This window comes from Acomys russatus, chromosome 28, assembly GCF_903995435.1.
Source record: "Acomys russatus chromosome 28, mAcoRus1.1, whole genome shotgun sequence".
NCBI lineage: Eukaryota > Metazoa > Chordata > Mammalia > Rodentia > Muridae > Acomys > Acomys russatus.
Window position 1 is genome coordinate 31,616,456 of NC_067164.1, and position 14,934 is coordinate 31,631,389.

At 41.8% G+C, this 14,934-nt stretch overlaps 1 protein-coding gene across 2 annotated transcripts in view; it reads right to left on the reverse strand.

Moving 5' to 3' along the window:
• The window catches only part of Mon2 (MON2 homolog, regulator of endosome-to-Golgi trafficking), a 70,853-nt gene that overhangs the window by 8,951 nt on the left and 46,968 nt on the right, over positions 1-14,934 (reverse strand). For both annotated transcript variants that reach the window (XM_051170895.1, XM_051170894.1), the window contains 9 exons: positions 13,805-13,967; positions 12,261-12,554; positions 10,846-11,044; positions 8,178-8,800; positions 6,307-6,450; positions 5,356-5,484; positions 3,914-4,104; positions 3,326-3,386; positions 2,243-2,366 (listed from right to left, as the gene is read on the reverse strand). In XM_051170895.1, the coding sequence (XP_051026852.1) occupies positions 2,243-2,366; positions 3,326-3,386; positions 3,914-4,104; positions 5,356-5,484; positions 6,307-6,450; positions 8,178-8,800; positions 10,846-11,044; positions 12,261-12,554; positions 13,805-13,967 (1,928 nt within the window). The remainder of the gene's footprint in view (positions 1-2,242; positions 2,367-3,325; positions 3,387-3,913; positions 4,105-5,355; positions 5,485-6,306; positions 6,451-8,177; positions 8,801-10,845; positions 11,045-12,260; positions 12,555-13,804; positions 13,968-14,934) is intronic.

A 14,934-nucleotide genomic window follows, 5' to 3' on the forward strand; every position in this document is an offset into this window, starting at 1 on the left:
GCCTTGGTGGCACGTCTGCAACTCCAGCCCGAGAACAGGAAGCTCAAAGTCTGAGGCCAACAATGGAGGCTATGTTTTGTTTTGTTTTGTTTTGTTTTAATGTTTACATTTTCCCCCCTGACACAGGGTTTCCCTGTTAGCCTTGGCTGTCCTTGACTCACTTTGTAGACCAGGCTGGCTTTGAACTCACAGAGATCTGCCTGCCTTTGCCTCTCCCGTGTTGGGATTACAGGCATGCCATCACCCCTACACTATGCTTCCATTTTATTTGATGTTTCCAAATGTCAAAAGGAAAGTCAAGGGCTAGGGAGATGGCTCAGAGGTTAAGAGCACTGGCTGGTCATCCAAAGGTCCTGAGTTCAGTTCCCAGCAACCACATGGTAGCTCACAACCATCCACAATGAGATCTGGTGCCCTTTTCTGGTGTGCAGGTGCACATTTGGGCAGAATACTGTATACATTATAAATAAACAAATCTTAAAAAAAAAAAGTCAAGATTCTCACAACAGTTCCAATGTGTCCATCTCCAATGAAACCACTCAAAGCAATTCCTGTACACAGTACCCACTTCTCTCCTTTACCTTTTTTGCTTCACACCGTGTGACTGACAAAACACTGGACGGCCATTTGAGCCCTTGGTCCCAGGTAAAGAGCTGTTTGGGGAAGCTTAGGGGGTGTGGCCTTGCTGGAGGAAGTGTGTGACTGGGGCAGGCATGTTCTCTCTCATTCAGGGTGGAGGTCTCAAATCTCTCCCTCCCTCCCTCTTCCCACTTCTAGCTCTTGCTCATTCTCAGTTTCCTGTCTGGGGTTCAGGATGTGAGTTCTCAGCTTGCTGCTCCAGCTGTCATGCTTGCCTGCCTCCACACGTCCCCGGCAGAGATGGTGGTGGCCTCTTATTCAACTGGAATCATGGACCAGTAAGCTCAGTTTTCTTACTTACTCATCTGGTTTGGCCTTCCTTTTAGAAGTCTGTGAACTTTGGCTCTCAAGTCATGCTAAAGAGCCAAGAACCAAGTGACCATGGAACTAGCTTAGCATGGAATGTCTTCCTATATATGTTAGTAGAAAATGTCAAGGTAAAGCTGAGGGAATGCGGCGCTTTATGCAGAGCCCTAGAAAATACCTAGCATTTTAAATATGGGTATGATATAAAAATTAAGCACACTTAATTATTTTTCTCTGAAATTCCCATGCTGATAAAACTAACAGGCCAAGTTTTTTTTTTTTTTTTTTTTTTTTTAATGTTGGGGTAGGTGGAAAAAACCTAGTTTGTTAAGTAAGCAGCAAGAGAGCCATCTAGTGGTTGAACTGTATAAACGTTCTTTAAAATTTCACAAATTATTCATGGGTATAGTAAATGGGTATATATATATAATGTATAATCTCACAGAAAGAAAACCCCATTATGATGTTGCAATTATATCTGAAATTTGAATACACGGTTTAATAAAGAGGAATACTAACAAAACAGTTTAGATAGCAGCTCAGGTTAAGATACGATGACGTGATGAAAGGAGCATGGCCTTCATTATTTAGCCTCTAGTCTTATGACTATGGAGTTTTTCCTTTTTCTTTTTTTTTTCTTCATTAATTAATTTATTTATTCACTTTACAGATTGATCACAGCCCCCTCCCCCCTCCCTCCCATTCCCACCTTCACATCCCTCTCCCCCTACTACCCTGCCTTTTTCCCTCAGAGGAGGATCCCCCATGGGTACCAACCCACCCTGGCACATCAAGTTGCACTAAGCACATCCTTTCCCACTGAGGCATGGGAGTCTTCTCAAACTAAACACAGCCCCCCCCACCTTTTTTTTTTTTTTAACTACTGTGGTGCCTATCCTCATAATGTTCTGAAGAATGCGGTACCTTTCTAGCATAATGCTTGTACACACAGGCACACACTGTTTGTTCTTTAACAAATGGAAGCCACTGTTTGCCTAACAGAGCCAGCATACTCAGTGGTCCAGTGACCTCTTTTTTCTACACTGTATTCCTTATAATAACCCACGACTTCTGTCAACCTACACAACTTCATCAGATTCCAGAAGTTCCACGTAACTTAGTCAGAACTTACAAGTATGAACACACCTGCATCTGCTCTCAGAGAACATAACATTCTGCACCGCATCCCTAAAAACTGCCCCTCCCATTCTCCCGGTTTACAGTGAAGCAGTGAGAGGACCAGGCATGCCACTGGCCTTCCTGCTCCTCCCAGCGTCGTAGGACTGTGAACTGGCACCTGTGAAGGAGGACGACTGCGAGTGGATGGAGCCCCTGTTGAGCATGGTCATCATCTGACCCACAAATGCCTTAGGGATGAGGTTGGCATACGGGAGGATCTCCACGCTGATCAGCTGAACCACCTAGAGCAGAGGGCACTCAATCAATTAGAATTTCTAGAGTAAAAGTTAAATTTCATTTTAAAAAATTAAACTTCCCTGATGGAAGTATATAAGTGTTTTACTAGGACTATGCAACGTGACTAAGCACTAAGCCTGCTTCCTTCATCCACCTTACCTACGAGGAAAGTCAACGCTAAGGCTTACTGTACTGCAGTTTTAACATGTCTTGATCCTCACCAGCTGTGAATATATAGAAAAACGCTCAGCGTGTGAAACACACCCATGCTAAAACATTCAAAATTAATATTAAACGTACTGTATAACCAGAAACTTTGAGAAGTTAAAGTTACACTCGTTTTTGACAGATACCTTATCCTAACATGATTTATTTTGTCCTCTAAAGGAAAAGCTCACACACAATTTAAAACAGTAAAGTCACAGAGGCTGTACTTTACAGATCTATGACAGTGCCCATACTCTCAAGTCTACACCTGAAAATCATGTATTTATTGGCTTAAAAGTTCAGCTATCAACAGGGGGGGTGGTAGTACACACCTTTAATCCCAGCTCTTGGGATGCAGAAGCAGGTGGCGCTCTAAGTTCAAGGCCAGCCTAGTCTACAAGCTGTCCAGAACAGCCATGGCTACACAGAGAAACTCTTTCTTGAAAACCAAAAAATAGTTCTGCTATCTCACTTAAATGACAATAGAGTCCAAGTCCTTCACCCAATCAAAACTTCAAAGCTAAAAACTGTAAGGTCGGCAAGCTGGCTCAGGAGGAACAGAACGTATGTAAAATGGAAGGCTCGACAGAGGTGTCCTCTGACCCACATACAGCTACCCACAGGGAGACGCGCGCGCGCGCACACACACACACACACACACCCCACATGCCCTTCCCCTACTAAAATTAAAATTTTTAAATCTTCAAATTCCATCTATAATAAAAAAAAAACAAGAAATTTTTCTAATCTTGCTTACTTCAACATCAATACTTTCATTTCTTTGAAATTCTTGAATAGAGAGATTATCTGGAGGTATGCTGAAAAAGAAAAAAGAAAGACTTGATTTCATTTCCTAAACAAACAGAAAAGAGACAAACAGTAGTCAAGTGATACAACATTAGCTCTTCCTATTGGGGCTGAGGCATTCTGGCACCCTTAAAGGGAGTTATTATTTTCTTTTATGTTATATGTGTAAACACAGCACCCGTGCATCTAGTTTAGAGGCACAGTGTCCACTTTCCTGCCTACAGCCAGGTGGTTAGCAGCCTTGCTTTGTTTGGACATTGCAGTTGAAAAGCACTCTGAGCACCAGGTCCTCTGCACCAAGCACGAGTCTCTCCCACAGTGAGCAGAACTCAGCCCCTTCCTCCTCTAGCCACTTCTTCCTGTCGGCAACTCGGTAACAGCAAGGAGAAGTAACATAAACTGTCCTCCTGTCTGTGCAGGCAGCCCCACAATGACCCAATCAGTGGATACAGAGTAAGACACACATCTCAACACTTGCAGACATCTTTGCAGTCTTCCATCTCTGTAAAGTCTCCTCCTTTTAGATCAATGAGCTGACCTTTTAGTAAAGAGGAAGTCTTCAAGAGTGCTAGCTAATTCTGGCCACATGCTGTCAAACTTCCCAGAAGAGGCATGCTGCCGGGCGACAGGCAGCCCAATGGAGAGAACTTTGAGTAGAGAAGCTACCGCCAGTTTCCATGTGCTTTCAGAAGGGCAAGAATACTTCAAACTGAGAGGAACCCTGAGAGTCTGAAGAGAAGCAGTTAGGATTGGTTAAAACACACATAGCTGCATTCAAAACAAAACACACCATGTAACAACTGTGAAAAAAACAACAGTGTAGGTATATTCACTGAAAAGATGATTAAGAAAGATCGATTCTTAGGCATAGTCCCCAAAGACTGCTTCTTAGAAAGATATACTTTATTTTGCTTGGAACTGAGAACCAGACCAGGGCCTTTTGTATGATAAACATGGCCGGCACTGCGGAGCTAACTTCAGCTCTGCAAGCTACACGTGTTCTTTACATTGGACACCAGAGTCTTAGTATATAGTTCAAGTTACAGTCAAACTCACGATTCTCCTGTCTCAGCCTCCTAAGGGCTGGGTGACATGTGTGCTACGACCATACTGCTTTAACACTGTCTCTCTCGTCTTCTAAACACGGAGTCATTAAAGAGTCACCAACACCTTTGAACCTCAGTTGTCTTTCTTTAAAATCACAATAAGAATACTGCATGAGAAGTGAAAGCGTCAAGAACAGACAGTTTGCCATTTTGCAACTCCCCTGACATGGGTCCCAGCAGAAAGCAGTCTTCTTCATAAGGATCTCCTGTCCAGAAGAGGCCAGTACTGCTTATACTTTCCAAGTGGTGAGGGGAAAGCTAGCAACCTGAGATACCAGTACTTTCAAGTTTCATACCCCAAATTCCTTGGGTTTTATATTTTACTCAAATATCTTAATGTACTTTTTCTAATACTGCAATAAATTAATCGTGTAAGAATATAAAACCTAGAATAAGAGTTAGGTTTAGGTTTGTCCTTTAAATAGAGGGGAAGTTAAGATGAAGAACAAAAGTTTAATCTTTTAAAAAGAAATTCCAAACATGATGATCTATGTGCCTTTTTGAAGGGAGTCTGCAGCAGCAGTTAGCTGATGCTCATTCCCCGAGCAGCCTGAGTGCTGAGCAGCCTTAGGCTTGAGGACTCTTTAGGAATGGTAACCAATCCCAGGGAAGAAGAGCCATGGCAGGCTGGAGGTGGAGTTCAGCAGAGAGGGTTCTGCCTGGCATTTGTGAGGCTCTGGTTCAAGCCCTAGTACTGCGCCACCCACACCCTATTCCAACAGACCTCATAGACTAAAAAGATTGAGTTTGCCAAATACAGTTCATATAAAGTCACTATCAATAATGTTTTCATTTATCCTAATATATTGCTTAGAGAAATTTCAATAATTTTATAATGTCAGGTAAAAGTATAGAGATAAAAAAGACACATTACCTTAATGATATTCTGGAGGACTTTCTCGTTCACCACTGCTTTATGACAGGCCGTTTTTTGGTACAAATCCACAACTACTTCTAAAGACCTTTCCGCGAATGGTACATAATTCAAGGCTACCCATTCCGCCTAGAAAGTAATGTTTTCACCAGGAGTTAAGAGGTACCGGGACTGGAGGAAACAATTTTGGTCTTGAAAAGAAAGCTCCTTTCCTTACAAGTTCAGGCCCTTGGTTTTAGATCAGATCACATTACATGCAAGGTTTTCAAAAACATGTGTACTTCCTAAAAATCACTGGGCACAAGCCACAACTACGGGGGCACAGAGCACTCTAGTGAGATGGGGGATGGGCTGAACTTGCTCCAGCAGGTTAGGACAGGGGAGGAACATAACTCACCGGTGCAAACAGTTGGATCTATTTTGAGTCCGGTGTGATGCAAGACAAATAGAATGAGAAAATTAATACATGGCAACGCTGCTTTTCGGACTATATATGACTATAATTTATGGCGAGTGAAGAAAACCAGCATGTACATGCATTCCAGAATTTACTTTCGTTGTAAGTCAAAATAAAGATATAATTTGCCAGCCAAGGCTATGAAAATGTATATAAAATCCAACTAAATTTCACACCAGCAGTGGACAACTTATTTAGTACACACAGATTTCTTCATCTTGCATTGTAGATATCTATTTTAAGGGAAAATTAGCCTCAGGGATTTACACCCACTTTATAGAAGAATAGGGCAGCAGAGAAAAAAGTACAGTGGAACTGTCATTCTTGAAGAAGCAAGGGGAGGGAAAGGGTAAGCTCTGAGAAGAGCACACAGAGCAGACAGGAGCACCACAGCCATGGTTTCTCGGGAATACTTCTATTCCGCAACAGACACATGCATATGAACGACAATTTCCTTTTCTTAGGTAACCAGAATAAGCACAACTGTGAACTACCTGGTTATATTTTGCATTTGCAACATGCTTTGTTTCCAGCTGTCCATACTGTGGAGGCTTACAGGAAAACTCTACAAATGCCAGCAGCTGGTCAAAAATAGCTGGGTACATTATCTGCATGTTTTCTGGTCCGACACAGATGGCCTATGAAACAAAATGAGACCATTAGGATGCATAGTACAAACCCCACGAAAGTGTTTTCTTGTACATGCATTCACTCACCTAAAGAATCTTAAGAACTGTACTACCTTATGCCATCCTGTGACACTTCGAATTCAACTATTTAAACAATTACTAAGCAAAAAGCAACCTCAAAGTGTTTAGTCAGGTTAAAAATTATTTTCATGAAATATGCTTTATTCTTTAACATGGAAGGCAAGGGTCAAGCACGTTAAGACAAGTGCCAGGGAAGGCTGAGGTGCATATCTGAGATTTGCCTCAACGCAGCCACGAGACCAGCATTAGGTCAAGATGAAGCTGACTAACTTTAGTGTAAATGCTATCAGCTCATACACACAGCTGATTCCAGCCCCATGCCTGGGCTATGTATTCACAGGCATTATAGCTGAAATATAAATAAATCATGCAAAAATGATTCTAGTTACTTAGTTTTGGAATGATGTTACATTTTGTTTTCAGAGTCAATGCTCAGAGCAAATTCGTAGTAGCCATAATGAACAATTATATTTGTTCTTTTTCTGCCAAAGTAGAGCTATTAAAAAGTAAAATTTTGGATTTTTTTTTCTTGAAAATAAGAGTGTAAGTTGGTTTTTTTTTAATTATTATTATTACCTTCTATACACACATAGCAAGCCTGAATATGCAGTTTTGAGAGTTCAAGAATCTGGGAATTCTCCAAATGACATTTTCTGATAGAAAACCTGTTTTACTCACTTTAGGGAAATGTATACACGATATATTTGTATAATCTAAGCAGAGTGGGGTTACTACAATTTTTAAAACTTACTTTGATTTCACTTGAGAAATTCATGCCCCTCAAACAATCTTTGAATGTCATATCTGTTGAATTCTGAGCTGTTCACAACGTGTTCCTTGCACAGCCTGGCTCTCTCTGGTCCTGGCTGATGACTGAGTGGGCCTTTTTAGCTCCTGTTTGTTTCCTGAGTGTCACACTGTAGAGAAGGCTGGGCTCAACCTTCCTGAGAACCTTCCTGCCTTAGGCCTCCATGTACTGGGCTTACACATGACTTATCACACTGGATTTGGTTTGGCTTTTCTTTTTATTTTACCCATATGCTTTTGCATCCATGCTTGTACCATGGATGTATGTGGCGGGCAAAACAATTCTGCCATGTGGGTCCTGGGAACCGTAAATCAGGCTTGGCCAAGTCCTTAACCAGGGCAGCCATCTTGTCAGTGCTTGTTTAGAACTTTGATAGTTATGAACTCTTGTATCAATTTCCTTGATAATCTAAAAACCATATTTTTATATGGTGTTGCTTCCCAGCCTGGCTTTATTCAATGATTTTTAGATGTGTTTAGTGATTTATTGTTGTAAAGAACCAAACACACAGCTAAAAACACACGTAAGCTGTAGTAAGAAAAACACTGTATAAGGTCACCCTTCTGTCTTATATAGGCTATCAACAACTTCAAAATTAAATTTAAGTGAACTCGGATTAGAAGACACAAGCAGCTTCTTGATGACTCAAAACAGCTGAAGTGATTTTTTGGAAAAATATCAGAAAGAATAAGATTTTTTTAATCCTGACAATCTTAAATTTATTCACACCAATCTCAAAAAATCTGAATTTATCTTCTGAAACTTGCTGCAAAATAGTAATAAAAAAAAAGATCCAGAAACCTATATTCACTACTTCTTATGCAGCTAGCTATTCAGATCGCATTACCTTTTGGAGAACATCTAAAGCTGTAAGCACAGCTTCCTGTAAACTTGTCAGAACCGCCTCAGTGTACGACGGAAGGATGAAAGGGGATGCATCTGAACTTATGGGGACCGAAACGGCACTGTGCAAAATGACTCCTAACTTCTGTAAGTCGTCCATGTTGAAGCCGGCTTTTATGTGCTGGTACAATGCTGGGAATATCTGAATCAGAGCTGTAAGGAAAGGCTGGCTGGGGATGAAGGTCATCTTATCAAAAGCTGCAGGTGGTTTTGTGCTTTCAGAGCCAATCCTGTACCAGGTGCTCCAGGCAGCCCACCAGAGGTTCAAGTCCTCCAGCTCGTCCGTTACCACGGGCGGCTCAGAGCTGTATCTTCCCAGTTTTTCTCCAATGGAATCCGTCCTTACAAATGGCCTGCTTAGGCCTGGCCCCGAAATGCCTCCTATAAGGACAGGCACGGGCACATTCACCACGGGCGTCTCGGGCTTCTCGGAGTCTCTGACAGGGGATGCAATCTGTAAGATTTCCTGGAAGCTTTTCAGAGCAGCCAGGGACACTTCATTGTTTTTGCTGAGCGCAGCTGACTGAATGTGGTCAAGAAGAACATCCCAAGCTCTTGAAAAGTCTCCTGTATCAAGAAAAGGGGGAAAACCCAGTTAGTATAAAAATGACTGAATTTTCTTAGACATTTTAGAGCATAGTTGCTTTATTTTCTGCTTAAACTGACAAAGAACTAAAAAGAACATAATTAGGTTCTAAGGTACTAAAACCACAACTCAGGGGCTAGCAAAATGGCTGAGAGGAAAGGCACTGCCCTGTAGTCCATATTGCGGAAGGAGAGTGCTAATGCCTGAAGGTCTCCTGTGATGTCCAAACGTGTACTATGGCATGTGTATGCGCTCTCCACCACATACGCACAATTTAAAAAAAAAAAAACATGAAAAAAAATACCAACAACCCAGCCAGTAAGTTAGCTTTCTAAATGTCTACATATAATTATATACTGTGCATGGGTCTGTTAAAGACAAATTTATTTGTGTTCACATTAGAAAACCTTATCCAAGCCACCTGAGTTGCTTTATATTTTCATTTAAAATTTTAAATCAATACTCAGCAATTCATCTCTGTTGGCATAAAGTGAACACATGTTAACCGTGATGTATATGCCATCATATGTAAATCCAAATTAAACAAAAATACCCTGGGTGTGGTGGCACACACCTTTAATATGAACACTTGAGAGGTAGAGGCAGCCTGGTCTACAGGGTCAGTTCTAAGGACATCCATTTAGAAAGACCCAGGCTCAAAAACAAAACAAAACAAAAGCACTCGAGGTTTGGGAAATGGCCCATCTGGTGATGTGCTTGCCATGCAGGGATGAGGAGCAGAGGCTAACTTCTAGTTAAACAACCAGGTGCAGTGGGCATGTGCTTCGGTTTCAGAGTGCTTGCTACATAGGCAGGAAGACGTCTTCAAGCCCCTACCCCAGTGTACAGAGCTCGGCGTGGCTGTGTAACCTCAGCACTGTCGGGCAGAAATAGAGTTCCAGGTCCAGCAGGAAAGTGTGTCTCAAGAGAACGAGGTAGAGGGACCGCAGGACAGCCACTGTTGTCGACTGACCATCAAAGTGCACGCACTCACGTGTGTACACCTCCCTCACACCACTTACTGTCCATTTTTCTGTACTGCCCCTAACACTGCCACCCAAACCAAAAGCATTGGAACCTCACCTTGAGTTCTCAGCCTCAAACCCACTACATCAATAGCTAGGCGGTCTTGATTCTGGGCGCTGTCTTGTACACTCTAGGATGTCTAGCGTCATCCCTTGCCCCTACACTCCAGGGGGCAGTAGCATTCATCTCCCCCAGGGCAACAATGAAAGTCTCAGAATGACCTTGTCCTCTATGGAATTAGCTATAAGCTTGGTCATGCTTGAGAACCACTAATTTCCAGTAACAGCTTCCTTATCAGTCTGCCATGCCGGCCGGGCCCCTTTCTCCCCTCCCCCCTGCAACCAGAGTGGTCTTTTTGAACAAAAGTCTGAAAAACTTTTCAGCAGTTTTGTTTTTCTTTAACTTGCTGTTAGGACGAGGTCCCAAGCTCTGAAGACATTTAACACAGCCTGGCCTCTTACGACACCTGACCCTCCTCAAGAGCCACACCACTCTTTACTTCCGTTTCAGAGCGTCAAGCATGCTCGGGTCCTCTCCATTCGTTCCTCCTCCAGTCTTTTCCCTCTAAGCCTATCCTCACTTCACTGCACCCTGGCCTGATGAACTCTTACCTACCTGCATTCCTCAGGTAAATCCTCTCAGGCTGCCAATAGAGGCTTCACCAATCTACTCTAAGCTCACAATGCACTAATTTTCTTTGTGGCATTCATCACTGTAGCCATTTTTCACTTATGGGTCTATTTATGGCTCTTCGCTCAAGCTCAACAGTGCATGTATTCTGCTCAGCACTGCACTCCTGAAGGCTGGTCCAAAGTAAGTGGGCATTACTTTTCCCTCAATAAAATGAACATGTACCCACCACACATAAAGGCTATAGGTAAAGCTGACTATTCTTGAGAGGCAGTACTGTATATTAATTCCCAAGGAATTTTCTATGTATCTTCCAAGTTTCTTTGAACACAACTTATTTGTATAATCAAAAAAGAAAGTGGTTATCTACCTAGAGGCTGCAGTAAGTATCTCCTGGTATTGAAGATTCTTGCTACTCCGGCGAGCGTCAACACCCACGTCTCAGCCCATTGCTTCTCTGCCGTGTCTCTTGAGTGATGAATTAAAATATTTCCACCTCCAGACTCAATCTTTTCTTTGTCTGCAGTCGTAGAAGATTCCCGAACTCGGTCCAATAGATGAAAGAGTACCTAAATATTTATTTTCAAGGTCATATAAAAAGTACTTATGACTTAAGTACTGGCAAAGAAAACTAGAAGTTACAGAGTTATGTAACAATGTTATTAATCCACATAAAGTAAAGACATTACAGAGTTATGTAACAATGTCATTAATCCACATAAAGTAAAGACGTGGCCTGAAAGAGGCCACTGTGCGTTCTTAAACTTATCCTTAAGGTCACAGGAAAAAGGACGTTAACTGGACACAGCTTTAGCCAGGACTTGTCACCAGTGGGAAACCTCTGGGATGACACCTGAGATAAGGATGCAGGTCCAGGCAGAGAGTGTTACTATGGAGATGTCCAGATTGCGCTTAGGACTAAATGAGGTGTTGGAAAAACAACCAGAAAGCAAAAATTGGTTAGAATTTCAGGAGTTTTTACAATTAAAAGAAAATAAGAACAAATGAGGGGGCACTGAACAGAATAGCTGTGTTTATGAAACAGAAAACTTAAAAAAGAAGATGTAATAATGTTAAGCACCCAGCTGGGCATGGTGGTGCATACCTTTAACCCCAGCACTCGGGAGCAGAGGCAGGTGGATCTCTGTGAGTTCGAGGCCAGCCTGGTCTACAAAGAGAGTTCTAGGACAGCCAAGGCTACACAGGGAAACCCTGTCTGGAAACGCCCAACCTCACCCCCCCCCCACAAAAAAATCCAACAACAACAAGAAAAAAAAGAAAAAAGAAAAACATTAGGCACAAGATCCTGGGTTCAATTCCCAGCACAGCCACAAGAAAGGAAGGAAAGAAAAACAGGAAAAAAGAGGAAAGAGCCAGTGGAGGAGGAGGAGAAGGAGGAAGAGGAGAAGGAGGAGGAGGAGGCGGCTTTAAGGAACTAGTGAGACCTTCTCTGGCTTACCAAAAAGAACAGAGAGTGGGCAAGGGAATGGAGACAGAAGCCTTTAAGCCTCTATGAGTCCCTGTGTGCTCCTCTGTGTGCCTCTCACCTGTACACCTGTACTGTATGTGTACACACACACACAGTAAAAGTAATGAAAAAATTAATCTTAAAATTTAATTTATTCTATGTGTACTATGATTTAAAAAGGACAAGGCCAATGATTTTGTTTTACCAAATAAAAAAATACACGGGAATGATTCTTTTCAAAGTCAACACATTTAACAATGTTAAATGCATATTGTAAGAACATACATCAACTAACAGCCCAAACCGTCTTCCAGTACCTTCCAAATGACAGTGTGCCAGGTTGAGTGCTGCAGCAAGGTTCCATGTGCACCGATTGTAGAGAACAGTGTCTGCCCCGCACTCTTCCTCACTGCAGGGCGGGGGTCCACACAAAGCTCCCCCAGTTTTGCATAAAGACATAACCATAAGCAATCAAATGGGGGTGCAGGGTGGAACGGCCTATTCAGAGACACCCCTTTTTCTTCTGCCTGCTTCTGCTGAACAGCCTCTTCTTTATTTAACTCTTTTTCAATAGTTTCCCCTCTTTGGAAAAAATAATCTGAAATATTCCACTAAAAAGAAACATATAAAAATATAATTTCATTTACAAATTTAGTTTTAAACTTCAGAATAGATTCAATATAAGCATTTCCCTCATCAATGTCTATAATTTCAAGAAAAAACAGCTACTTATTTTGTCTTATCTTTAACTTTTATTGTACTGTACTTTTTATTATGAAAAATTTCAAATATATAGAAATAATAATGAATTTCCAAGTGTTGATATACATAGTACCTAGTCATTATAATTCTTAACTATAACAATATGTCATACCATAACAAAATAATTTCTTAGTGTCACTTAATACTTTATGATTTCATACAAAAAGTGCAGTTACTGTCTTCACATATACCAAAGCCTTTATTCTCAGTGACAATGAACTGTGCGACTTAATACTGAGTGTCCAGTGATGGCAATGCAGTAGTTCCAACATGGCGAGCATCAACACGAAGTAAACAAGGCATGTCTAGGGATGACTGAACCCTGAATTAACCAGGTGCTCGCTACACGCAGGTTAGTGTGTGGCAGATTACAGCCTTCCCCGGCCACATGTTTCAACTTACCTACTTTGTGTGAGAAATTTAAAGTTCAATTTTATGGAACTTCTGAGTCAGGAACACTTGGGAGAGTCTAAGTAAGTGCTTCAAATAATGCTTAATTAGCTTATGAGAAGGATGGCAGCTCAGCCCTCTAAGCTCACTACAGATATGGGGCCGTTCTCCTTTGATGCATGTGAAACTCTTACAATACTCTTAACGTGGCACATCTACATTAAGATGTGTAAAGTCAGATTTGAGTGTCAATAACTGGACAATCAACAAAAGCTAAACAACTAACCACACAGGCTGTAGTCAGCTTTCCACTATACTGTACTGCTCCTGTGCCTCACAGTACTGCTGACAGACTACAGGTGTATGCAAACTGTAAATAAGGCTCTGCTACGGAATAGTCTAGGGGAATGTTATTAACGCCAACCCCGACTCTCCTTTTATGTATTTACTATTATTGTTTCAGTAAGTTCTCTCCTCATAAATAACTTGGCAGAACTCAAACTTTAAAGGTCAGGGTATCAAAACTGTTTCACGTGTCCTGCTACTAACAGATTGTGCCCTAAATTACTTCATTCTTCATGGAGGATATGTTTGGGACTTAAAAGTCAGTAAAAATTTCCAGAGTCTAGCCTGTATTAGTGAGTATTCACTGCTAACTATGTAACAATCATTTAAAAAGGATTACCATAAGAAAAGCAATGGTACTTACCAATAAACCTATTGAAGTTAAACTAATATTAAGTTCTTGGTTATGAAGTCCAAAGCTACCTGCAACATCTACAACAATCTGTAGGCAAGAACAAGGCATTGTTGGTAGAAAATCTGTCACAACCAACTGAAGACACTGAAAGGCAGTTCTTATCAGCGACTCTCTGAAAACACAAAAGAAACAGGTAACGTGCATTTAGAAAAAAGGCGAGAGAGAACCTCACAGCAATCTGAACCAAGCTAACTTTTACTTACAATTCTAGCAGAGAAGCACTTCCTGGTTGCACAGCACCTCAATGACCACACAAATGTAAAAAGTAGTTGTGTTTTCTCAAATAAACAAAAGCAAAGGGAGTTTGGCAATACCAACAAATAAGATTAGACCCAATCCCAGCACTGGGGAGGCAGAGGCAAGCGAACCTCTGTGAGTCCGAAGCCAGCCTGGTTAGCCAGCCAGAGCTACGTAGTAAGACTGTCTGAAAAGAAAGTAGCCTTTAAATAAGTGTTAGCACCATGCACCAACTAACAAAAGAACCCCTGTGACAACGTACAAGGTGAAACTGCCACGGCTCATTTTCTGCCTGCTGCACCAAGTCTATCTTATGTGGCGCCTAGCAGAAACCGTTTCCTTGGTAACTGTGTATGGGTGCCTCTTTTGTTGCTGTTTTTTGTATCTATACAACATGTCTTTAAAAACATAAAAACAATTACAGACCTATTCTGTGAGAAAAGTACAATTGTAAACTTCATAAGAAAATAAGAAGCCTATGGTCTTGGAGCATGCGTTTAGTGTTCTGGCTAGCTCTTCTGTCACCCTGACACACCGAGAACCTTAACTGATGGAGGGGCTGCCTCTATGAGCTGGCCTGGAGGTAAGTCAGTAGGGCACTTTCTTGACTGATGATTGATGTGGGAGGGCCCTGCCAATGTGGGTGGTGTCACTCCTGGGCAGCGGGCCCTGGGTTTTAAAAGAAAGCAAACTGAGCAATCCATGGAAAGCGAGCCGGTAAGCAGCGTCGGTAAGCATGGGTTCTGCCGTAGTTCCCACCTTGACTTCCCTTCACGGTGAACTATGACTGGGCTGCGTAAGCAACATAAACACTCAAGATACTTCGGTCATATGTTTATCAC